Genomic DNA, 26,018 nt, shown 5'->3' with positions numbered 1-26,018 from the left:
GAAAGGCAATGGCTGACTTTGATTTCAGGCCAACCTATTACAGGTAGTCCTCTTTCAATGAGTGTCCTGTTTAGCATCTGTTCAAAATTAGAGTGCTTCATTACTAAATTAAAATTAAAGTAGCTTCATTACTGGTTTCATACCTGAAATTGTGGCAGTGTTCCTACTGTTCGGTGATTGAGAATCAGCTGCTTTGCAACCAGCATGCATTTAGAATAGAATTAGAACAGAATTCTTTATTGGCCAAATGTGATTGGACACTCAAAGAATTTGTCTTTGATGCATATGCTCTCAAGAAAAAATAAAATACATTCATCAAGAATCATAAGATACAACACTTAGTGATAGTCCTAGGTTACTAATAAACAATCCAATCATACTAGGAAACAAATAAAACAATATAAATTGTGAAGATACAAGCAACACAGTTATAGTCATAAGTGAGAAGAGACAGGTAATAGGAAGGATGAGAATAATAATAATAATACAGTCTTAGTAAATAGTTTGTCAGTGTTGAGGGAATTATTTGTTTAGCAGAGTGATGGCATTCAGGCAAAAACTGTCCTTGTGTCTAGTTGTTCTGGTGTGCAGTGCCCTATAGCATTGTTTTGAGGGTAGAAGATGAAACAATTTATGTCCAAGATGTGAGGGGTCTGTAGATATTTACAACAGTCATTATCCCGCAATCATGTGATCACCATTGGTGACCCTCACAGCTAGTTTCTGACCACTAACTCAATGAGAAAGCCCACAGTAAAATTGCAAATTGCAGTCACAAGATGTATCACTTAATGACTGTGGACGATTTGCTTAACAACCACAACGGAAGTGGCATCCTTAAGTCTGTTGCAGGCACATATAGAGTAGTTTGGGGATTGTTAAGCAACAGCTACCTTACTGTGTGGATAAAATGAAGAGAAATTGTCACATAAACTATCCTGAATCTCTAAAGCACAGGAGTTTTTTTTTTTTTTTACACATCTTAAAGTTGCAAAAGTTGAGAAATACGGCTCCAAAAATCTGGAGAGAATTCTAAATGCCCATATTCAAGTGCTATTTTGCTTCATCCGATTCATTTGTTAATAAAAAAAAAGACAAGTGAATTGATAGGGCTATAAAGATACACTGAATGGGGGAGAATAGATTGCTCTGGAACACCCATTTTTGATAGCTCAATGCTGTTTGGCCTCAGTCTTTCTAAGAACTACTTCTTGCTGTTTGGTCCTCTCATCTACCGGGATTTAATTATTCCTCTGGGCTTTCCTTCACTTGCCCCTCTTCGTGGCACCCGTTTCCTTGTCAAAGTGTCTTTTCTGCTGGGTTCCCATACCATTGCTTTCTTCTCCTCCCCAGCCCAGAAGTGGGTGCCTTTAAACTGTCCTCATTTCCTGGACATTCCCTCTTATTCTGACCATCCATAGCAGCCTCAAGGAATGTACTGTAGAGACATAAACTCTATTGGGCTTTGTCTCATGATATGTTCCCATATCTCCCCCAAAGAAGAGACAGTCGAGCTATTCTCCAAAGCACCAGAAGGGCAGGACAAGAAGCAGTGGATGGAAACCAATCAAGGAGAGAAGCAAGAGGATACATTTCCTGACAGTTAGAACAATTAATCTTTCCCCCAGAAGTTCTGGATGCTCCAACACTGGAAGTTTTTAAGGAAAGATTAGACAACCATTTGTCTGAAATGGTATAGAGTTTCTGCCTAAGGAGAGGGTTGGACTAGAAGACCACCAAGGTCTATTCTATTCTATTCTATTCTATTCTATTCTATTCTATTCTATTCTATTCTATTCTATTCTACTCTACTCTACTCTACTCTACTCTACTCTACTCCACTCTACTCCACTCCACTCCACTCCACTCCACTCCACTCCACTCTACTCTATCCTACCCTACCCTACCCTACCCTACTCCACTCCACTCCACTCCACTCCATCCCCATCCCCATCCCCATCCCTCTTCCCTTGGAAACAATGACTAGAAACAGAGGCCAGAGATGGAGATCAAGGTAAAGGAATAGGGAGAGTCCCCCTCAGCAGTGGTGAAAGGCCCTTATCCAAATTCACCTGTTTGTGGCAAGGAACAGTGGATGGCACTGGTTCCTTCACGAACACAGAGCTTCTGAGAGATTCTCGATCCCTTGTTACAGAAGTCAAGTTGACATGACTTCTAAGCATTCTGCAAATAAAAGGTAAGAAGACTCTTGCAGGTTTTGTAATCAGAAGATGTAAGTCAAACAGTTAAGGCTTCTGCTTTGTGATATACAGCAGATAGCATTTTGGCCTTAATTGGGTCCTGCTGCACCTCTTCAGGGCATATGGCAATTTTTTTTTGCCACTGAGACTGGGTGACTGGCATATGTGTTGCAGATGGTTATTTGGCAGGTGATATTCAGAATGAAAAGCAGTAATGAGATTAAAGACGCATCAAATGCAATTCTGCAGATAGCATTCATTTTTGTATCTATTTTCCCTTTATGCTGAGGTGCTGTATGTTCACATCAACTGAAACCTAAATGGGCAGTCCAGTTAGTAGAAGTTCTGTCCCATTCTCCCCTTAATATATTTTAAATGTGGCAATTTAGGAGGTTTCTCTGCCTTTAATGAAAAGTTATTTTGTGGTACAGCACATAGAACCACAGTAAGAAAAATCATCAGCATTCAAGGGGTTATTTCTTGGTATTCCTACATTTGAGCCAATTTAAAAGATATCTGATTTGCTGTGAAAAGAATATTCAGCAACTGTTCTTGGAGTTTTTAAAAAAAATATGTTCTTGATTTTTTTTTAAAAAAAATTTATTCACAGTATTAATCACTTAACATATTCACTGGACTATTCAGTTCAAAAAATGCAACCCCCCCCCCCAAAAAAAAACCCCTGTAAGAGCAGAAAGCTAGCTCTTGAAAAATAAAAGGTGCTTTACCATGTGAATCATATATCTTTGTTCTTTATCACAGGTGAAATTTTAGTTGATTAATAGCACAACCATATAAGAATTATTTTGGAACGAAGAAACATCAGACTTTGGCACATGGATATAAAGGGACAGAGAGGGTTACATTTATGAGTTGCATTATTTATCAAGGGAAACAATCATTATAATTGTTTTGAATGTGTTTTGATGTGCAGGTTGTACCAGAAATACCAGGATGATACTACGGAAGGGGTTCTCTACAAGATGCTCTTGCACAGTTTGGGAGTGGCCGATTTGCCAAAAGAATTAATAGCTGTCACCAGCACCTCTTCACTACGAGAGAATCAACAGGCAGAGGAAAAGAAGCCAATGGATCTTCCAGAGAGGTAGCCCATCTGTGGCTGCTAAAGTAAAAATGTAATAATTATCCATAGGAAAATTTAACTTTAGAACAGAGGTCTCCAAATTTGACAACTTAAAGACTTGCCGACTTCAATTCCCAGAATTGAATGCTGGGAGTTGAAGTCTACAAGTCTTAAAGTTGCCAAGTTTGGGGCCCCTGCTTTATTTAGAACATCTGTTTTTTCTGAATGTTCCTTTGATGTTCTGTATGGAAAAAGGTACCCCAACTGTTGCTCTCAGATCCCCTGGGGTTCCACAGAATCCTCCCACTCCTCGAAGACAGCGTCCCTCATCTGCTCTAAGCCAATCAAAGCATCTCAGTGGCCTAAAATGATCTCAGAAAAGTGAGCAAAGTCAGATCTGGTTAGTGGTTGGAAAGGAGACCACAAAGAAAGCTAGACTGGGAAGTTGAGAAGTTATTTCTTAAGCAATAATAATACTATTGCTTAAGAAAACCACGCAGATCCACTAGGAGTCTTGCTTGACTCAAATGTGTCTTTGTCATTGTTTAATTTGCATATTTATTGCCTCCCCTTCTAGCTTGGGGCTGCAGTTCAGGCTGATTGCTTTTTTGTTGTCTTCTGAGAGAAGCATTAATAAGGAATATCTTTATTTTAAGTGAAAACCTAGAGTTTTTGCATGCTATTGTATTAATATTGTATAATGCTTGACCCAACAAAATCAGTTTTGCACTTATTCTATTATTATTTTAGGGTATTCCTTGACTCTGGATAAGATTAAGGCTGATGGCTTAATTTAGTTTAGTTTAGTTTAGTTTACTTTATTGTCATTGCACCTCGTACAATGAAATTAAATACCATCTTCAGTGTACATTATGACTATGAAAGTAAACACAAACAAACATCCTTCACATTCTGTACATTGAATTTAAACCCCTGATATTGCATTAATATTGCACTGCACAGTAGAATTCAATAGAGTTACTGCCCTGGGATAGAAGCTGTTTTTCAGCCTAAATATATATTTACAATAGATATTTTTTATAGGGAGATTTAGAAAAGTCATATCTCTTAATGCCTGATAACTAACTATAAATAAAGGTAAGTACTGTACATGATGTCTTCTTCATCTGTTGTGGCTCCTAGTGCCTTCATGGGTGTGTTCACTCATGTCCTACTTTTCCTTCAAGGAGTTCCCTTAATCTCCTCTCCAGTTTTCATCACCACTGCCTTGTGAAAGAGACTGAGAGCACAACTAGCCCAACATCTCCCCATGAGTTTATCCAGATGTGGGAGGAGTTAAGTCTTCTTATTCCAATGCACACAAAGCACAGATGGAGTTTCAATCATGCCATCATAGCCATCATCCTGACTTCTTGAGCCATACCATGCAGATACCTCTGTTAACCACTCTTCCAATTTTAGAATGAAGCAAATTGAAGACCACATCTACAAACAAGCCAGGAATAGAACCGTTGATGAAGTCTTCGAAAGGCTGAGGGATGGCATCCTGCATCAGGAAATGGGCATGAGGGATGCCTTCCTTGCTTATCACAAACAAGCTAGCGGGAAGTTGAGTAAAACTGATTTCCGCAAGGTAAATAGAATCTTATTTCATTTGAATTTACTCTTGCTCATTCAAACCAACTTAGTCTTTCATCTTTCCTCTTAATAGCTTCTTATTTCATTTTAATTTACTCTCGGTCCAACGTTTCTGTTTTGTCTTTTCTCCTGATAGCTTCTCCGCTTAGGGTGCTGCTTATGTCTTGGCCTTACGAAAAGTCTGTAAACAGTTTAGGGGGCTTTATATTTCATGCTTTCCATCCTCCCACTCATATCATTTTCACATAGTTTCTGTTACCATCTTCATTTTGTAGCATGGACTTTATCACGTTTAACTCATCAAAAGAGTTCATGAAACTCAGTCCAGTGCAAGAGAAATCTGAGGGGCAAAGAGGCATATTTGAAGGGCATTTAGTGGCCCCTTTGCCTAAAAACACCATTTAAGTCCCTGTTAGGGGCACTTAGGGTGCTCAAGAAATCAGCCACAAAGCAGCAGAATCAAAGCCATGCCCCCTTTCTTTACAGCCTGGATGTAAATAACACTGATATAACTGAATATTCTTGTATGCTGGCACCCTAAGTGAAGATTTGTGAATGAAATATATGGGTATCTTATTTATTGATTTCAGAAAGGATCTTGTCCTTGCAGTTGCAACAATGGCCATGAAATGGGGTTATATGTGGGCATTCCATTGTGCATCCCGGCAGCACTGCATCTCTTGGAGTAACTCAACGATACACCACAAGGAAATGAATGTTTCTTTCTCATTTCTCTGCTCCTGTAACTCTAAAATTAAACATTCGATCTGATAGCAAAAGCTATACTAAAATACAAAGCTGCTAATCTCTTTTTAAAGGCTTTCAAAATCTCCTGAAGAGTGATAATTTGTTAATTAGCACATTCTCACTTTTTTTTTTCCACATTTTTAAGCCAGTCAGCCATTCAATGTTTCTTTTTTCTCCAGTGGTACATCAGTAAAATGAAATAGAATTGCAAGAACAATTATCACTGAAGCTATTACAAAAGGACTAAAAAAAAATACTGTACAAACACAAGAGAACACGCTCAAATTAGAAAAGGTGGGGAGACTTGGAATTATTAAGTGGAGAGAATTACAAACTGAATTCAGTTCTGTTACTGTATTTTTAACTAGCAGTTTCTACAAATTTTATATTTTCAAAACCACACCAAACTATGTTACTGCAAATTTTACTAAATGATGGGGATTTTGTGCATTTTTAAGCATCAGTGGCTCTTTCTTGAAAGAAAGTTTTATTTGTCTAGCATGGTGGGCATTCCTCTATTTTGAATTCAATCCAAGGGAGTAGATAATATGTATATGGTTAGTATCAATACATTCCAAGGGTTTGTATCCAGCACAGTGTTTAATCTAGTCACCCTTTTTCTCTCTGGCAGCTACTGGAGGATATTCAGATGCCAATGAGTGATGATCATTTTAATCTATTAATTGAAAAAATAGGATTCCCAGTTGGAGGCTTGAGTTATCTTGATTTTGTAGTGATGTTTGAAGGTAAGCAAATACATTGCTAGTATTATATTGATTCTCAGATACGGATGTTATATCTGCTTCTGTTTTTTTTAAATTCAGCGGGAAATTAATTATTTTGCGATAAAATCTGACCAAGTATGTAATGCACTTGTCAAATTCCAGAGAAATGAATGAACAAGGAAGCATTGTGATTGTTAGCTGAGATCAGCCAGCTGTGTGTGGTGTGGAAAACCCATAGTTTAGACAAATTGGGAAGACAACAATTGTTGCTCTTCTGAACTAAAAAGAAGAGAAACTGGCAATGGTCCTGCTTGGGTTACATTCTCTTCTGTCAGCAACTAAGAAACTTTCTCCTCTATTCAAGAAGCAGACAAAAAAGAAAACCCATGAATCTCTTTCATTTCTTGTATTATGCAAAGAAAAAAACGGGGTGGGGGGTGGGTGGGGGCTGATAGAATCTTTTCAAACTAACACACATTTTATTAAAAGACATCAGCTTCTGTGAGATGACAGGAACTTGGCTGAAGCTTCTCAAAACCTTGACATGACTAGGAAGGAATCAACTTTATTGTACAACACAACTGGAGCCACTTCAAGGAGTTAATTGCCATTCTGACATCTTAGAAAGGAGTAGTGCCATATAGCTGCTATATATCTAGAATCTCCACAAAATAATGGCTAAGGATGTCTGGTTCCAAATCAGAATCACATAAGCTGATGGCATCTAAAGGAGGGTCTGTCATGATAATCTTAATGAGTGGCAAAGGTATCATGAAAAAAACCCATGCTCTCCAAATTCCACAAATACCTTTGGAGCAAGATTGACAACAGACATGCTGTATCTTGCTCAATTCTCTAATGCCAGCGTTGTTGAGAGTCAGAAACTATAGAGAGTCATGTCTGGTTAATATTTAGATGGGAAAATCCATGCGTGTAAGGTAGATTGGATAGTTAAAAAAAAACATAATGGAAGAAACAACAACAGCCACATTAGCGATATGACAAAACATTACAGGTTTGTGCTTATAGTCCTCCTCAGGATTTGAGTTCAGCTTGAAGGAAATGCTATCTTTTGCGTATCTAAGGATCTTACTTTTAACTATGTTGAATTTCATTTTGTTAGATAGCGCTCAGTGAAATTGGTAATATGTCATCCTTTTTATTTGAAGGTTGGTGCCAGATGAATCTGGGGTGGACAGATTGACTAAATCTGGATCTGAGGTGCTAAAAAGTAGTCCCACTTGGGATATTTTAACCCTTGGGATATTTTAATCAAAGAATGGAATGGATGAATAAGGGCAACCATAACTGATTCCTCAGATTTGCAGTTCTATTTATAAACATGGATTCTGTGAAATTCAAGAGAAAGGGTGCTGGCAATTCCCTGGTATTGTCAGGCATGACAGATCAGGTCTATATATAAAGGTACAGTTAAACTGGTGTATTGCTATGTCCAAGAATCTTCTCAACTAATGGTTTACACCTGCTTGGGGTTAGATAAGGGTCAACAGAATTCAAAGGAGGTTGGAGTTTGTGTAGGGATTCTAGCAAATCTTTTAACTCTGCCTCCAGGTTCTGCCATTCCTTCTCCTATAAGTATGTACAAACAGGAGAGATTTCCTATTTTGAGAGAAGAGAAATTTATAGAATAGTTTATCAAGGTTTGGCTATTCAATGAAATGAAATGTTTAAATTGTATGCAAATGTGTCTCAGATTAGCTTTTGACATGTCTATGGAGTGGTAGCTACCAAGAACTGAAAGGACACTATTTTAGGTATCTTTTGAATTGCACAGAGCTGTAATGATTGAACTATTAAACAGCTATTCACCAGGCCTGAAAAGAAGAAAAAAAGAAGAAAATTTCTAGATGATGGAGAAGGGAGGACTTGAAGTCAAGCTGAATTATTTTTAAAGGCAAGAGAGTGATCTTTATGACTTGGAAGAAAGGAAGGAAAGTCTTTGGTGTTATTTTAAATACTGGTGATAGAATTTTTCCACACTTCTCTTGTATAAATCAAACAGGATGTAATATTTCCCAATGTTATACGTTGAAAATACTAGCTTCGATGCCCATATACTATATTTACTAAGCTAAATCCAAGTTTAGGGTTATTATTCTTAACCAGGCAGTAACTCCTCTGGATTTCCCCTAACCAGAGGTGGTATTCAGCAGGTTCTGACCAGTTCTGGAGAACCGGTAGCAGAAATTTTGAGTAGTTCGGAGAACCGGCAAATGCCACCCCTGACTGGAGATTTTACAGTATCCTTCCCCTGCCACGCCCACCAAGGCTCGGCCACAGAACCGGTAGTAAAAAATTTTGAATCTTGCCACTAACATAATTTCATAGATTTCTGGGAATGTGAAAAACATTTCTTGAAGACTTAAAAAACTGGGCCCTGTCTAACAAAATGAAATTTAATGTAGAGAAAAGTAAGCTTTTACACTTAGGCAATGAAAGCCAATCATATACGTATAGATTAGGTGAAACTTGGCTTAATGGGATCTTAGAGTCCTTGCGGACAATTACATAAATATGAGCCAACTGTATGAGCCAGCATCCCAAAAAAGACAATGCAACCCTAGGCTGCGCTAATAGAATCAAGAATAGAAGAATAGAATCAAGTCCACTTGAAGTTCTCATACTGCTTTACAAAACCTTAGTAAGACCACACTTGGAATACTGCAATCGGTCTGGTCACCACAATATAAAGAAAATGTTGAGATTCTGGAAAGAACGCAGAGAAGAACAACAAAAATGATTAGGGGGCTGGAGGCTAAAACTTATAAAGAATGGTTGCTGGAATTGGGTATGTCTAGTCTAATGAAAAGAAGGACTAGAGGCAATAGCACAGTTTCAACAGTTTCAATATTTGAGGGATTCCTACAAAGATGGGGGCGGGTATCAAACTATTTTCCAAAGCACCAAAAGGCAAGGCAAGAAACAATGTTTGGAACCTAACCAAGGTGAAAAGCAATCTAGAACTAAGGAGAAATTTCCTAATGGTGAGAACAATCAACCAATGGGATAGGTTGACTTCCAAAGTTGTGGGTGCTCCATCATTGGAGGCTTTCAAAAAGAGACTGGACAGCCATTTGTCTGAAATGGTATAGGGTCTCCTGCTCAAGCAGGGAGTTGGACTAGAAGACCTCCAAGGTCCCTTCAAACTATTATTTGTTCTATGATCTATCACAATTACTTGAAACACCAGAGATTTGGGGTTTTTCTCCAATGGTCAACAAGCAAAATCTTTGAAGCAAATCACATGTGCATACGCACACATATATGCAAACATTTTCCCATACAAACTTGATTTTTTTAATGTCATCTTTTTGTGAAAATAATCCCCAGAGTACCAGCAACCTTATTGCTCCTGTGACATATCCAGTTCTAAGCTTGTTCTCTGTGAATGTTAGAGAGTGTTTATATGGTTATTTTACTATTCTACATGTATTGTTAGCAGTCTTAATTGTGCTCAGCCTTACAGAATTCTTGTTAGCAATCTTCGATTATACCATAAAGTAAAAGGGCAATTAGAACAAGATCCTTCTTTTTTTAAAAAAAAAAAATCACACCATACAAATTAGCCAGAAAAACTCTACATATGACAATTAAAAGCATTTTCACAGAGAAAAACAATTCAGCTGCACAACACTGACAAAAGATGCATTTTACAATATTCATTAGCTCTAACAAATCCACTTTTTGCCAAGCGGTAAAACTAGCATCTTTTGCAGAAGTGCTTTGATTTCCCAGATTTCTGCACTGGACAAATACTTCCATTTCAACATTGTATTGTTCATTGAATATTCAATATTATTCCACCATTCATGTCTCCCCTGTACTAGGTCAAAGGTGCCTGTAAGGAAGGGATAAAGTCAAAATGGCAGGAGAAACCGTGAGATCAAAGCCTAGCCCTGGTTTTACGTGGTTTTATGTGTCACCTTTAGGGGAATTGTCTTGCAGGGGAAATGAGTCCTATAAGTGATATGAAACTGAAAATCTCTGTCCCTCCCTGTTATACAAGAGCCATTTTCAGGAGACAACCAGGAGCACAGAAATTCTTCATGGTTTGTCTGGGTCTCCGCTTCACCATATAAAGAACAGATTTGGGCGACCTATATCTTTTTTCCTTGAAGGAAGTGCAGGCGGCCTTGGTTTCAAAAGGCTCAGTAGCCTCACCTCACATAGTTCCTTCTGAGGAAGACACCAGGTGTCTGAGAGAAAACCACCTCACTCTTGCAGGTGTACCAGAGCTAATGTCTACAGTTTATGAGCTTCACCAAAGGGAGGGAGAGCAAGGGGGTAGGGAAGAGAGATTGGCTTGATTCAGGTCTACACACAAAGAGGGTTTCTGCGAAAGATTTGCAGTTAGGAAATCTATTTGCATGTACTTTGATTGCACGCCAGAATCATTGAGATGAGAGTTCTATGTACTTTGCCTGGTGCTGATGTACCCAACAAAATGCACACGGATAATCAGTGCAAGTCCCCTATTAAAACTGCATGTTCAAAATGAAAACTAAGCTGCATGGGCGAAACTTATATTCCCTGTCAGATATAGTCACAGGCACAATTTCAGTCTATGTTCCAGGCAAGGGGAGATAAACCCAGACTGAAAAATGGAAAGAGGGATGCATACATAAGGCAGCATACTAGCATATAGCCCAAATCTACAAAGATGAAGTCAGGAAAGCGAAGTGTCAGAATGAACTAAGACTTGCAACAAATGTCAAAAATAATTTTTAAAAAGTTTATTTCAACAAAGAAGAAGAAGAAAGTCAAAGAAACCATCAGTCCACTAATGGGAGAAGATAGCAGAGCTAGTTTATTCTTTCTTTGCATCTGTCTTCATACATACACAAAAAGTAGCCCAGCCTACCAAAAACAAAACTGTAAAAGACAAGAGTAGGGATTCAAATTTAAATAGGCAAGAAAATGGTAAGAGAACACATATCCACTTTAGATAAGTTTAGATCATTACAACCTGATGGATTACATCCCTGAATTCTGAAGGAGTTAGTAGGCCTGATCTTGGAACCGTTGAACCATATCTTTCAAAAATCCTGGAGCACGGGGAAACTATCAGAGGACTGGAAAAGAGCTGATGTGATTCCCATCTTCAAAAAAGGGTAAAAAAAACATCCAGGAAATTACAGATCAGTCAGCCTGACATCAACATCTGGGAAGATCATGGAAAAAATGATTAAACAACGGTACTGTGAACACCTAGAAGCAAGGCAAAGTTATAACCAGAAGCCAACATGGGTTTGTCAAAAACAGATCATTCCAAACAAATCTTACTTTGTTATTTGACAAAGTGACTAAATTAATGGACCAACAAAATGCTATGGATATAATATAATTGGATTTCAGTAAAGCATTTGACAAAGTAGACTGCAATGTACTTCTTGGTAAGCTAGAAAAGTGTGGAGTAGACAGCATCACCACCAAATGAATTTGTAACTGGCTGACAAACTGCACTCAATGTTTAGTTCTTACTGGAACTATATCTACATGGAGGGAAGTACTTAGTGGTGTCCCCCGATATTCTGTTTTAGGCCTTGTACTCTTCAATATCTTCATAAATATTTTAGACAAGGGAATAGAAGGAGAACTCATCAAATTTGCAGATGACACCAGGTTCATAGAGCTAGCCAGCATCCCAGAATATAGGCTTAAGATCCAGATGGATCAACAGTGGGACCTATCTAACAAAATGAAAGTCATTGTAGAGAAAAATAAAGTTTTAAATTTACACAAGAAAAATCAAATGTACAGGTACTTGGCTCAATAGCAATAACTACTAGAGAGATCTTGGAGTCTTAGTAGACAATCACTTAAATATGAGCCAGCAGTGTGCTGCAGCTCCCTAAAAACTAATGCAATCCTAGGCTGCATTAACAGAGAGATAGAATCAAGATCACATGAAGCGTTAGTACTGTTTTATAAGGCCTTGTGGCATGGTCAAACTTTGAATACTGCATCCATTTTGTCACCACAATATAAAAAGGATGTTGAGACTCTGGAAAGAGTGCAGAGAAGAGCAACAAAGATTAAGAGGCTGGAGGTGAAAACATGAAGGATAGTTGCAGGAATTAATTAACTAAGGAATTAAGAGGCATGCATAAAGTGCACAACTGTGCCTATGTCCCTTTCCTATTGTCCCCATTTCCCGTATTCTTACTCATGTTTATACTTATACCTATTATCTTGTAAGCAATTGACAAATCAAATTTTAAAAATTGGATATGTCTAGTCTAGTGAAAAGAAGGACTAGGGACGGTATTATAGCAGTCTTCCAATGTTTGCAGGGCTACCACAAAGATGAGGGAGATCAACTTATTTTCCAAAGTGCCAGAAGGCAAGACAAGAACCAATGGATGGAAACTTATCAAAGAGAGAAGCAACCTAGAACTAAGAAGAAATTTCCTAACTGTGAGAACAATCAACCAGTGGAATGGCTTGCCTTCAGAAGATGGGGATGCCCCATCACTGGAGGCTTTTAAAAAGAGACTGAACAGCTATTTGTCTGAAAGGGACTTTTGCTTGAGCAAGGGGGTGGACTAGAAGACCTAGAACAGGGGTTCCCAAACTTGGCAACTTTAAGACTTCTGGACTTCAACTTGAATTGAAGTCCACAAGTCTTAAAGTTGCCAAGTTTGGAGACCTCTGACCTAGAAGGTCCCTTCCAACTTTGCTATTATGTTGTTCTAAATTTCAAAAGAGAGTTACCTCCCCGTTTCCCCATCCCTTCAACATGGACATCTCTTCAATATCTTCTCAACATCTCTATCGTCTGCTCAACATGGACTGAAAAGGGCAGGCCTGACTTGCAGCCTCCTTCCCTCCCTCATAACACAGAGGCTCATCTTTGCATCAATTTAAAAATATTTAGCATGAGAGGATCAGTGAATGCATACCAGAAAAGGGATTCTTCTGTCTGATTCTTTTTCTTGTTGAAATTGAAAGCTTTTCCTCCAAAGTAACAGCCAACACTTTCCATAAGAATTAGAGATAGATTCTAAAGTTAATAGTTAGCTCTAATAAAAAATAAAAAGACACTGAATCCAATTTTGCACATTTACTGGATGAAATATGACCAAGCTGACATATACAGTATATAAAAACTATGCTGAGCAAAGACCTCAACATTTATAAGTAATCGGAGACATGAATACCCTGTCAAAATTTCCTTCTACGCAATCCAATATACAAACAGGTAATTCATCATAATTGGATGAACATGACTATCATGACTATCATTTTTGATAAGCCCCCACTCCCCAAATATATAGTTTAGGTCAGCCTAACACGAAATCTCTATAACTTTGACATGCTGGCTGGGGAATTCTTGGAGTTGAAATCCACATATCTTAAAAGTTTTAAGGGGCATAAGTGCACCAACGTGGCTACGGTCCCTGTCTTACTGTTCCCTTTTATTTGTATCTATTTCATGTATTAATATTCATGTTTATACTTACATATATTATCAAATGCATGCTTGACAAAATAAATAAAGTTTGAAAAAGACTGGATTAAAGAAATTAATAGGTCCATTTAATGAGTTGCATTGCTATGTAGGGATCTGAATTATTGCTGTGTAGGAATCCACACGTTGATCAATATGTACTACAATTCTAATATCAATTATTCAAATCTGCATCAAGCAAAAGGATAACATGGATTATTATTGATATACTTTTTTTTCAGATTCCAGATTGGGTGGACCCTGTTCAAATCGCCAAATCAATGCTAGCAAAAGTCATTTCATGTCTGCTGAAGAATGTCTCAGCCAGTATAGTGACAAGCTTGTGGAAGAATATGGGGTAATTACATTACTTTCTCATGGTTATTAATTTTGTTTAATTGATGATTTATTTTCAAAGACAGGAAAATCAGGATGTTTAGAATGAATATAAAGTAGGCTCATGCTCTCTACAAGAATCTGAACTACTAAAGCAAATTGGCAGTAGTTCAGAGTCATGGAATTCAAGGTGGGCTGGACTTAGATTTCTTGTGGGCAAAAAGGGACTTGAGACAGATGACATGTTTAACCCCTCCCTCAGGCTCAGCCTGGTCATCTCCTACATCTATGTACTGTAGCTACCCATATCACAGCAATGACTCTGGACTCTATCAGAATGGTATATAGAGTCAACTTTCTTATAAGCCACCCAGAGTTTACTGGCCATAACAAAATTAATGAATAAGTGAGCACTCCAACAGAATGCTATGAACATTATATTATAATATCCCTGGGTACAAAGTTTTATACATGACTTCCACTCCTGTGTTGCACGTGAAAATTTAGCTATCTTCTTACAGTTTATACTGTATGTGTTTTTATTTATGTTGACCAATGGGATTAAAGCTAAAAAAAGCCTCAGGGATTTAACACAGAGAATAAATTAATTTTATCGTAATTTACCCTTACACAGAAGTATTTGTGCACAACCAGTTGCTAAAAAGAATGAGGGGATATCTAAGGTTTTCCATGCTTCCTTCTAAATTTTCCCCACTGTAAATTCAGATTTTCCAGGTGTCAGGCACAAATATTCAAAAAGAGGAGTTGAGTTCAAAGCACTAAAAGTTTATTACATGCTACCTATACACAAGAAATTAATCATCTAATGGTCAAGTCAAATTGATGGCAAATAAGAGTCAACAGAATTCATGTAGGGCTGGACCTAGCACTCTTGTGGATGTGTAAGGATAGGATTCCAAACTGATATGACCCCACCTTTGGGATCCATCTAATCATCTCTTACACACTTAGCTCAAAGTTTAAAACAATTCTAACACACATTTTAATAGTTTGGCTTTATGTTAATGAGTGAATGTACTGGGTGGGGAATTCTGGAAATTGAAGTAAACATTGGTTGTATTCAGTTTACAGAATATTTTCTTCATAAACTAGGTAAATATGGAGAATAGTGGTCTTCTGAATTACTGTGACCATTTTCTCTTGCTCTTAGATATTTCAGAAGGTCTCTGGAGGCCTATTTGAACAAATTCACAGCAGTAAATTCTTACTGTGGGTTAGGATCTTCTTGATCACTTCATTCTGGGATTTCAAAATGTTCCAGTGTTTATGAGGTCAGAACAGTAGCGTCTCAATAAAAGTCTTGGAAAAGAACCAGAGTACGCTGGCATTGATTGGATTGTTTAGGAGCAAATGCTGTGAACTAAATATGCATATAAATAAACACTTCAAACTTTTTAAAAAAAATATGTTTATTTTGTAGTTTACAGTTTGTTGGGAGGAATCTTTTATATCCTTTTACAGATCGGCATTCTATTTGTGCAGTCTCATAATTGAGTTGCTGTTGCATTATTTTACAAAGAATAAACCAGTTTATTCTTTATAAGATTGGGTTGAGTTGATTCGGTTGAAGCATGCAACCAATGTATACTTCAACTTCCAGAATTCCCCAGCCAGTACACTTAGTTACCAAGTTCTGAAAAATACTACGGTAATATAAACTATCTGCTAAGTGTTTACCAAATCATGTTTGCCATTAGGTTCATCTTTTTTGCATGTAAGAGACTCAGCTATGCAATTTTTTACAATAACTTATAGAGTGCTTAAATCAAATTAATCAGAATAGAATACACTATTAAAAACTTCTATATGGCTTTCCAAACTGGCTTTAAAAGAAAAGATTCAGATTTCCCATGTAACCTATTCCCTAAATAATTTTAAATTTAGAATCCAGGAAAAAGATTGTTTAAAAAAATACTTTTAGCCGAAGAGTTAATGTTACAGTAAAATATAGTATATAGTATACTATATACAGTAGTATAGGGACGCAGTGGCTCAGTGGTTAAGATGCTGAGCTTGTCGATCAGAAAGCTCAGCAGTTCAGTGGTTCGAGTCCCTAGCACCACGTAACGGAGTGAGCTCCCGTTGCTTGTCTCAGCTTCTGAGTTCAAAAGCATGTAAAAATACAAGTAGAAAAAATAGGGACCACTTTGGTGGGAAGATAACAGCATTCTGTGCGCCTTCGGCGTTTAGTCATGCCAGCCACATGACCACGGAGATGTCTTCGGACAGCACTGGCTCTTTGTCTGTGTAATGGAGATGAGCACCGCCCCCTAGACCTGAAAACGACTAGCAAATATGTGCGAGGGGAACTTTTATCTTACTTATACAGTAGTATAATATAGTTTCTCTGAATGGAAAACAAAAGTTGATCCAATTTTGATACTCAGTTGGATATTCTCTACTAGGATGCATATATTGCCTTCCGTAAAATAGATAGGAACAGTGATGGTGTAGTCACAATGCTTGATTTCCGACGCTTGCTGGACAGTCTCATGATCAGCATGACAGATGAGGAATATGTACGCCTTCTTGGTATCTTGGGAATGAATGAGACTTCCACCCTGAATTATCCAGAATTCCTTCAGTTGTTCCAAGCTCACTCAACTAAAGAGATGCGTCCTTGGTTGACCACATCCTACAAGTAAGTAAAATAGAAATTTGGTTTATTTTGATTTACATTATCATTAGATGATCACTTAATAGCAGTGCTATAGCCACTGGCCTCATTTGAGTTGTGGATGAGTCTGCATATGAATGGAAGGTTGAACAACTGGCCTTGTAATGCAGTCGTAGCAATTGGGAGCTGAACATGCTTAAAAGTGTAAAGATGAGAGTGGATTTTAGGAGGAGTCCTTCTATTTTACCACCTCTTACTATATTCAACAGCATGGTATCAGCAGTAGAGTCTTTCCAATTTTGGGGGTTCTGTAATCTCCCAGAACTTGAAATGGACACTCAACTTTAGAACCATCATTAAAAACGCACAATGAACAGATGTTCTTCCTGTGTCAACTCAGGAAGTTCAGATTGCTCCAGGAACTGTTTTACAGAAGAATTTCTGAGTCTGTTATTTGTACTTCTATAACTGTCTGGTTTGACGCAGCAACCAAACAGGTATATGGTTCAACAGATAGTTAAGACTGCAGAAAGAATATTTGCAACCTACTTGCCTTCCATAAAATACCTAGAGTCAGAAGGAGGGTAAAAAGATATCTGCAGACCCTTCACATCCTGGACATAAACTGTTTCAACTCCTTCCCTTGGGACGGCACTATAGGGCATTGCATGACAAAATAACTCGACACAGGAACAGTTTTCCCACTCATGCCATCACCCTGATGAACACCCAATTCTCCCAGTGTTGCCTAATGTCTATTAACCCATGTAATGTCACTATAGTATTATTTTTTCTTATTGTCTTCTTTACTCCTTTTTTATTGATATTATTATTATGATTAATCTTTAATTTGCTTCACAGTCTGAGACTGATAAAAATAGTTCAAGTCCTAACCAAGGATCTAAGACAGGGGTCAGCAACCTGCGGCTCTGGAGTCGCATGTGGCTCTTTCATCCCTCTGCTGTTGCTCCCTATCTCTCAAAATATGCATCCCAACAGCCAATGTGCAACACCCACCAGCACGTGATTTATTGAGCGTTTTGAGCCCCCGGTAGGCTAACCATGGATAAATCCAAGAAAAGAAAAGTTTCAGGAGAAAAAGAATCTTTAATTCAACTATATATGTTAGTTTTGTGGCCGCTCAGGAAATAGTCAGGCATGGGAAGGATTTTATGGCTCCCAGTGTTTGGCTCTTTGAATGTTTAAGATTGCCGACCCCTGACCTAAGAGTTGTTAAGGTAACATCTGAGTATATAGGCAGATATGATGATGATGATGATGATGATGATGATGATGATGATGATTTGTAGGTACACAAAGTGCTTATGTACCAGAGACAAATTTCTTGTGTGTCTAATCACACTTGGGCAAATAAAGTATTCAATACAATTCAGTTCAATTCATTATATTAACCTGAAACAAATTAATATTGGATACAAGAAATGTTACATGGGATACTATGATGTAAAGTAATTTAGGATGCAGAATATTTCAAGATAGAATCAGAACATCATTTTTGTTCTTTTTGATAGGAATTTAAGCATATTTGACAGTGTATAATGAATAATGACAAATGAGTGAATGTATTTTTGCTTTTTAAGTACATCAATGTTTTTTTTTAAATCAAGCATTTCCATAATTATCTTTTTCAGATCTTCCATACAGAATTTTTAAAAATAAGTGTCAGCTCCACCAAGTAGACTAGGAATAAATTCCACAGGAAGGTTAGGTCTACTTTTATTCAAAGTAGCTATAACAACAAAATCTTGCAACTCTTAATTCTGCTGGGTCTTCCCCTTCTTATGCCCACGAGAATTAGGAAGTCATCTCCCTGAGTGTGTGCATATTTGTTTGGGATTTAAGCTATACTTTGCCCTTGTAATAATGGATCTGATCTATCTCTGTGAAGATCATCTTTCTTTCTACTATAACACAGTAAATCAAGTTTGTTTATTCAGAAGATTTGGTTCCATTGTACCAACATGAACTGAAATGTGATTGGCAGCCCCCATTTCTGTGGAATAATCCACAGAAAAACAGTAGGAAAGTTTGGATACGTCTTTTTGGTTTTAGGAGTCTACTATAATTTTCACCGAAGATTCATATGTCCTACAATCTGCAGCTTGTAAGATTTTTGGCTGGTGTTTTTTAATTGGTGTTTAAAGTTCCTATTTGTATTTAATTATATTGCTTTCGATTGCACTGTTATTTCTGAAAGCAACTTTGTTTTTCATGGAAATGGGATATAAATAAATATTCCATTATACATTCTCTATGAAAAGTCTGAAGTATAACCACTTGATTTTCAACATCCTGTAACTCAGCTGTAAGGTAACCTAGGCAACCATTTAAGAAGCGTTTAAAAACGTCCTCATCACAGATCTTCAGTATTGGAAAATTGATGAGAAATCTGGAAAACCACAACAGTTTTTTTTTTTAAATCATTGCTTTCCAGTTTCATGGAAGGGGGAACATAAAAGTGCCTTTTGCCATGCTCCTTCTGTTGCATCCCTTCAACCCTATCACTTCTAGGAACTGAAGGCTAAAATGTATATGGAGAACTTGCTATACCTACATAAATATTCATGATTTTGAACCGATTTTTCTTAAAGTCATCCAGTTCCAATGAGACTATACTTGGAGTTCTGAGTACAATTCTGAGCATTACTTTTCCAGAAAGGTATTGATAGGTTAGAATAGCTGTAAGCAGGGGTGGGATTCTACAGTTCTCACCTATTTGCTAGAACCGGTTGTTAACATTCTAAGCAGTTCCGAGAACTGGTTGTTTGAAGAAATTACTGGCCTAATCCTGTAAGGAAGGCAGGAAGGAAACATTCTGGTGTTGCTTACAGAAACTGCCTCTCCGTTAATCCTTATTACATTCTTGGCAGGACTAGACTTCCTGTCTCAGGAACGTCTCTGGACTTTTTTCCCCCTCCTTTGCTGGTACTTTGCTTGTGTGGAGTGACCATTCAAAGTTACAATGGCACTGAAAAAAGTGACTTATGAACCTTTTTCACACTTACAACTGTTGCAGCATCCCTAGAGTCACGAGAGGCCAGGAGAGGAGATGCGTGCCTCGATGTGAGTGATATTGAGTTGGCTATGCCCAGCCAGTCACATGACCACCCAACCACGCCCACCACCTAAACCATGCCCACTGAACCGGTTGTTAAAAAAATTGAATCCCACCCCTGGCTGTAAGGGACCTTGGAGGTCTTCTGGTCCAACTCCCTGCCCAAGCAGGAGATCCTATACTAGGGGTGTCAAACTCAAGGGTGTGTAAAATTTGGCCCATAGGCCCGGCCTAGAAATAGCAAAGGAACAGCCCGCAGTGCCTCTGGCAGTCAAAATGGGGTGGGGGTCCTTTTGGCCAGCAGGGTGCTGCTGGACACTGTCCATGCTGAAAATGGGGCAGGGTGGAGTCTCACTCAGCCCCCACACATCCCATTGTTGGGAAGAAATATCCTTCTGGGTTCAGTTCCAAGTGAGGAAGAAGACACTGGAAACATGGGGGCTGTTTGGAAGGTTTAATGGTGGACAGGGCCACATAGCTTGAAGTTCCAAAGAAGATGATCACATGCTCCAAGGTGAAGGAAAAGAGAAGGAAAAGGGCTGAGGTGCTGAGAGTGCCTGGGTTTTATAACCTTTGTTGGGATTTGGATTGGAACTTGTATTCTGATTGATTGTCAGACCATGCAGAATTTGTATTCTGATTGATTGTCAGACCATGAGGCCATGCAGGGGCAACACTGTAGGTTGTCCTGAGTTCCAGGCTCGGTTGAGCCTTGCTGGATGATGATGCACTGAAAGGGCTTTTGAGCAATTGGTATAGCTTTACCTGGAGATCTTTGTTATGTAAAGTATTCCGGCCCAGGCCTTAATGGCCCACCCATTAACAAAGGTGGGGGTGAGCTTCTGCTTCTGAGTTTCTACTCTTTTTAGGGGAAATATTTTGCCTTTTTAATATTTCCTAGGATATTTCATTTTCTAGGAGAGGGGTGGGTGCTAACTTTCTACGCCATTTTGGCCGGCAGGGTGCTGGAGTAGGTGTCTGTCCTGTCCCACCCCCGTTCCCCTGCCAGCCCACGGAGAACTACAATGCTGATCCAGCCCTCGAAGAAATCCAGTTTGACATCCCTGTTCTATACCATTTTTGACAAGTGACTGTCCAGTCTCTTCTTAAAAATCTCTCAGTGATGAAGCACCCACAATGCCTGAAGACGAGCTGTTCCACTGGGTGATTGTCCTCACTGTTAGAAGTTTCTCCTCAATTTCAGGTTGCTTCTCTTTGATTAGTTTCCATCCAGTATTTCTTGTCCTGTCCTCTGGTGCATTGGAAAATAAGTTGACCGCCCCCGCTCTTCTTTGTGGCAGCCCCTCAAATACTAGAATACTGCTATCATGTCACCCCTAGTCCTTCTTTTTTCTAGACTCAAATCCTGCAGCCGTTCTTCATATGGTTTTTTTGTCCCCAGGCCCTTAATTATCTTAGCTGTTCTTCTTTTGCACTTTTGCCAAAGTTTCAACATCTTTTTTATAATGCGGTGACCAAAATTGGATGCAGTATTCCAGATGTGGTCTTACTAAGGATTTATAAAGCTCACTAATTCTTCACATGATTTTGATTCTATGCCTCTGTTTATACAACCAAGGATTGTTTCAGTTTTTGGGGTGCTGTCACACACTGCGGATTCATGTTTAAGTGGTCGTCTGCAAGGATTCTGTCAGAGTATATTCTTGAACTGGAATAGAGCTTGGTAACAAGGTCAGCCAATGAATAAGCATAGCAACTAACTCAGCCAATTAGGACTGTTTTGGAAACTGAAAATTAGTAGTAGCCTAGGCTGGAAACTGAAACTAAAAGTATTCTGTATTAAGGTTCTGTATTAAGCTTTGCAACTCTGTGGCTATGTTGAGCTCTGAGTCTGTCTATTGAAGATGAAACTTGCTGGCTTGCTGAAGACTGGAGCTTTGCTCTGAACTTGCGACATGTTTCTGTCTGAGTTTGCTCCGTGTTGGAGAAATCTACAACTGGTTTGTAAAATCTTCTTATGTTTATAAAGATATTAAATGAAGCATCAGCCATCGGTGTTTATTTTTCTGGCGCTGAATTATCGCTGCAAAACTCTCAATAGATTCCAACTTCCCTCTCACGGTTACTGTTTTTGAGCCAGGTTTCACCTAATCTGTACTTGTTTCTTTGGTTTTTCCTGCCTAGGTGTAAAACCTTGCTTTTCTCTATATTACATTTCACATTAAATTTGGTCTGCAAGAGCTGTGGAGAGGGGTGCTGGTTTACTAAGCAATTTGTTTTAAAATTCTGTAAGACATAGGAGAGAATAGGATGTATATTAGAAATAAGCAGTTCTTCACAATACAGCAAAAATTAAGGAAACGAATAGAATCCAGGTTTGATAGAGTTGCAAGTGGGAGAACTTTCTTTTTATTCCTCTAGCACAAGGAAGAAAGCTCCCACTAGGTTGAGTTTGGAGCTTGATTGGTCTTCAGTGGCGACCATTTTCTTTGTAATTTTCTTTTTTGTTGATAGTAAAACAATGTCACAAAAGAACAACCATTTTAATCATAATGAAAGAAACGTAAACTGCTCAGAGTCCCTGTAGACTACCATAGAAATCCATGAAATATATAAAATAAATTGGTGCTACAATCTCAACCACAAGATTTAAAAGTAAGTGTCCATAAAAACCAGTTGAGTGGTCCAAACATGAAGAACAGAGTTTTTCTTGATGTTTTAGATTATTGTAAGAAGATACATACCTCCAAATATAGATCCATTGCCTGAAGTGACAATTTTGTGTAATCACATTCTATTTCATTCTGAAAATATGTACAGTGTATTGGCTGTTGGCCTAATTAGAATCAGTGGGAGTCTTCTAGTCAACATTATGGGCTGTTTGTTTGGTTTCAGTGTAGTCTTCTATTAAGTGTGAGATATAATTGTAGGCTTTTTGTTTGTGGAGTTGGGATGAATAGGAGTGGCTTAAGGCTTCCTACTCAATCTCTCTACTCAAAAATCTAATCTTGCAATTCTGTTCTTTTTCTTCTGTCTAGCTTCACATTCATCCCAACAAACTTCCAGGCATAATTCTTCTAATTAACCTCCCTCACTTCATATATAGTATGAACTCACCCGTCAATAAAGTGCAATTCTTTATTTTTAAAAAATGTATCCACAGCCAGAAAGGATGTTGTTGCATAATTGATAACAGATAACAAATAATCAGAGTTGGAAGGGACTTTGTAGGTCATCTAGTCCAACCCCCCACCCAAGCAGGAGACCCTACTCCATTTATGACAAATGGCAGTCCAATCTCTTCTTGAAGGTCTCAAGTGATGAAGCTCCCACAACTTTCAAGGGCAAACTGTTCCATTGGTTGATTGTTCTCACTGTCAGAAAGTTTCTCCTTATTTCCAGGTTGAATCTCTCCTTGTTCAGTTTCCATCCATTATTCCTTGTCTGGTCTACAGGTGCTTTAGAAAATAGCTTCCTCTCTGGCAACCCCTCAAATATTGGAAGACTGCTATCATATCTCCCCTGGTCCTTCTCTTCGCTCAAGCCAGTTCCTGTAACCCTTCTTCATGTGTTTTAGTCTCCAGTCCCCTAATCATCCTAGTTGCTCTTCTCTGTACTTTTTCTAGAGTCTCAACATCTTTTTTATAATGCGGTGACCAAAACTGGATGCAGTACTCTAGGTTTGGTCTTACTAAGGCTTTATAGAGTGGTATTAGTATCTCCCTTGATCTCAGTTGTATCCCTCTGTTAATGCAACGTAGGATGGCATTAGCTTTTTTGGCTGCTGCTGCATACTGCTCCCTCATATTTAGCTAGTTGTCCACTAAGGCTCCAAGATCCTTCTCACAGTTACTGCTATTGAGCCTGGTTTCACCCAGTCTATATGTGTACTTTTGGTTTTTCTTGCCTATTGAAAGAAATGGAAAGAAAGCCAAAAGAACAAACTCAGGAGGGGAGCTTCATCACTGGCTATTGAATATTATCTGCCGAAAAGGAACCTGGCAAGCTAGAATTATCAGTCAGTAAAAAAAAAATTCGGGTTTCCAAAGGCAACAAGAACCCAGAAATGTGCATATAACTTAATAAACCTGAGAGTTTAGCTGCTTTTTGTCCATATGGGTGAACAAAAGTCCCCCGGTTGGTTTAGATCAGAGTTCCCCAACCTTTCTGGGTTGATGGCCAAGAGTGGAGGGAAGGGGATAATTTTGGGGGAGGGGCAGGCAAACGTGTGCATGCGCATGTGCCAGCGCCCGCAACATTGGCAGCAATGCTCACGCAAGAGGGGCCACCAGCACCCGCAATGAGGCTCTCACAAGTGAGGCCACAAGTGGGACTGCGAGAACAAGTGCGGTCGCAAGCACTCACAACATGGCTCACACAAGTGCAGCCGTGGATGCATGTGGATGCATGCACACCAGGCAATCACTCACACGTCCCACTGGCGATTGGGCCATGACCCGGTAGTGGGCTACGACCCACAGATTGGGGACCCCTGGTTTAGATGAAGGGCTGCTCTTCTGATAGGGGTTCAGCATAACTTCTGAAAGAGCAAGGCATACAACCTGCACAGCACGAATAAAAGAGATGTTGGGATTTGTCAGTGGCTTTAGCTGAATTTCATAGTAGAACAGGCACAGCAATTTTCTGGTGATCTTCAGACCACTATCTGCTGAAGTTGCACTGGATCTTTTAGACGTTTTTCCTATCTTTAGAGCTTGCTTTGTTTTACATACATTTTCCCTTTAAATCTCAGCTGCAATTAAGACATTTGACCAATCATATTTGCATATGTTGACAAGAATTAAGGGAAGTTTTAAAAAGATTTTTAATTTGCAGCTGTGGGGGGGATAATTGTAAGGAACTCATTTGCATGCAGATCTCTGAGGTAAGTCTTAAAATCTTTCTGTATAAAACATAAGAAGAAAACAAACAAACAAAACTTGTAAGACGTTAATAAATTCATTTAGGAAAAAAATAATTACAATAATTTTTTTTTCCTAAGACCTAGGCGGATTGTAGCAGATGCAGATCTCGCTTGTGAACAAGCTCACTGCTATCTTAGTATCAAAGCACAGAACAGATGGAGTGACTTGGCTATGGTAAGACCTGAGTACCTTTGAAACATACATTTGTATAAAATGCTTTTAGGGCTTCAGACAATGCTTAGCTTTGATGGAATGTGGGATTTTTTGTATTGTTACTAAACAGCCATCTAAAGCAAATCGTTAACAAACATAAACAAATAGCTCATTAGCGATCAAAATGAGTAATAAGCTTGAAAATAATGTATTTCACAGTCTAATTTTAAGCTGCTGAGCTTTTCAAATTCTTTCAAAGAGAGAATACAGCAGAATATGTATCAATTATAATTATCTATGCAAGTAGGTGGCTGGGGGTAATGGGACGGAAATGCATAGGAGTTCCAAACTTGATAGTTGAAATAAGCCCTCGCCATGGCCAACTCACTGCAACCAACTCACCATGGGACAAGAGTTACTGTGATGTATCCCAGGGTGGGATACAAAATAAACACAGTCACAAAAAACAGGTAAATCCCCTTTTATTCCTTCACTTTGCTTCAAAGCTCCAAATATTCTTGACTGAAGACAAAAAACTCCCACACAAGCAGTTACAAGAAGAAGGGAATGTTTAAATTATAAAGAGTAAAGGACAACACAAACCAGGCAAGATAAGGGCTGGAGGATGTCCACAGATAACACAAACTGGGAAGGACACCAAATTCAGAGAGAAACCATAAACTGGAGATATTTCCACGCTTTGTTTCCAGCACTTGCCTATACGCATGTCCATCCTCTTATTCAGTTGTCACAGCTGCAGCCCATGAAGAGGATCAAGGCCCTCTCCTCCCGAGTAGACCATGTCTCTCCCTTATTCTCTCTTCCCTGCGTGTCCTAGGATGAAGAGGGGATGGGCCTGAGTCCTTCTCTGACTGCCCAGCCGGCCTCTGCCCTTCCCCAGCCTCCTCCACAACCTCTGGAGCCACACTTCCACTCCCTGTCGGCTGTTCCTCCTCTCCCTCAGAGTCAGTCTCCATCAGGGGCATGACAGTTACACCAATATCGGAATAGAATCATTAAGGAAATGATGGAAAGGAAGGACAAAAGGATATGTGAATGACAAACATTAAAATATTTTTTAACTATTCTAAATAGTTTAAAT

General features: G+C 38.7%; 1 protein-coding gene across 2 annotated transcripts in view; it reads left to right on the top strand.

Moving 5' to 3' along the window:
* EFCAB6 (EF-hand calcium binding domain 6) overlaps window positions 1-26,018 on the top strand; it is a 121,583-nt gene that overhangs the window by 48,364 nt on the left and 47,201 nt on the right. For both annotated transcript variants that reach the window (XM_087934184.1, XM_087934183.1), the window contains exons 15-20: window positions 3,136-3,306; window positions 4,708-4,879; window positions 6,263-6,377; window positions 14,070-14,185; window positions 16,590-16,825; window positions 24,841-24,937. In XM_087934184.1, the coding sequence (XP_087790310.1) occupies window positions 3,136-3,306; window positions 4,708-4,879; window positions 6,263-6,377; window positions 14,070-14,185; window positions 16,590-16,825; window positions 24,841-24,937 (907 nt within the window). The remainder of the gene's footprint in view (window positions 1-3,135; window positions 3,307-4,707; window positions 4,880-6,262; window positions 6,378-14,069; window positions 14,186-16,589; window positions 16,826-24,840; window positions 24,938-26,018) is intronic.

This window comes from Pseudonaja textilis, chromosome 5, assembly GCF_049901715.1.
Source record: "Pseudonaja textilis isolate UNSWEBS1 chromosome 5, rPseTex1.2, whole genome shotgun sequence".
Taxonomy (NCBI): Eukaryota; Metazoa; Chordata; class Lepidosauria; order Squamata; family Elapidae; genus Pseudonaja; species Pseudonaja textilis.
This window is presented reverse-complemented; position numbering and strand designations above follow the sequence as displayed.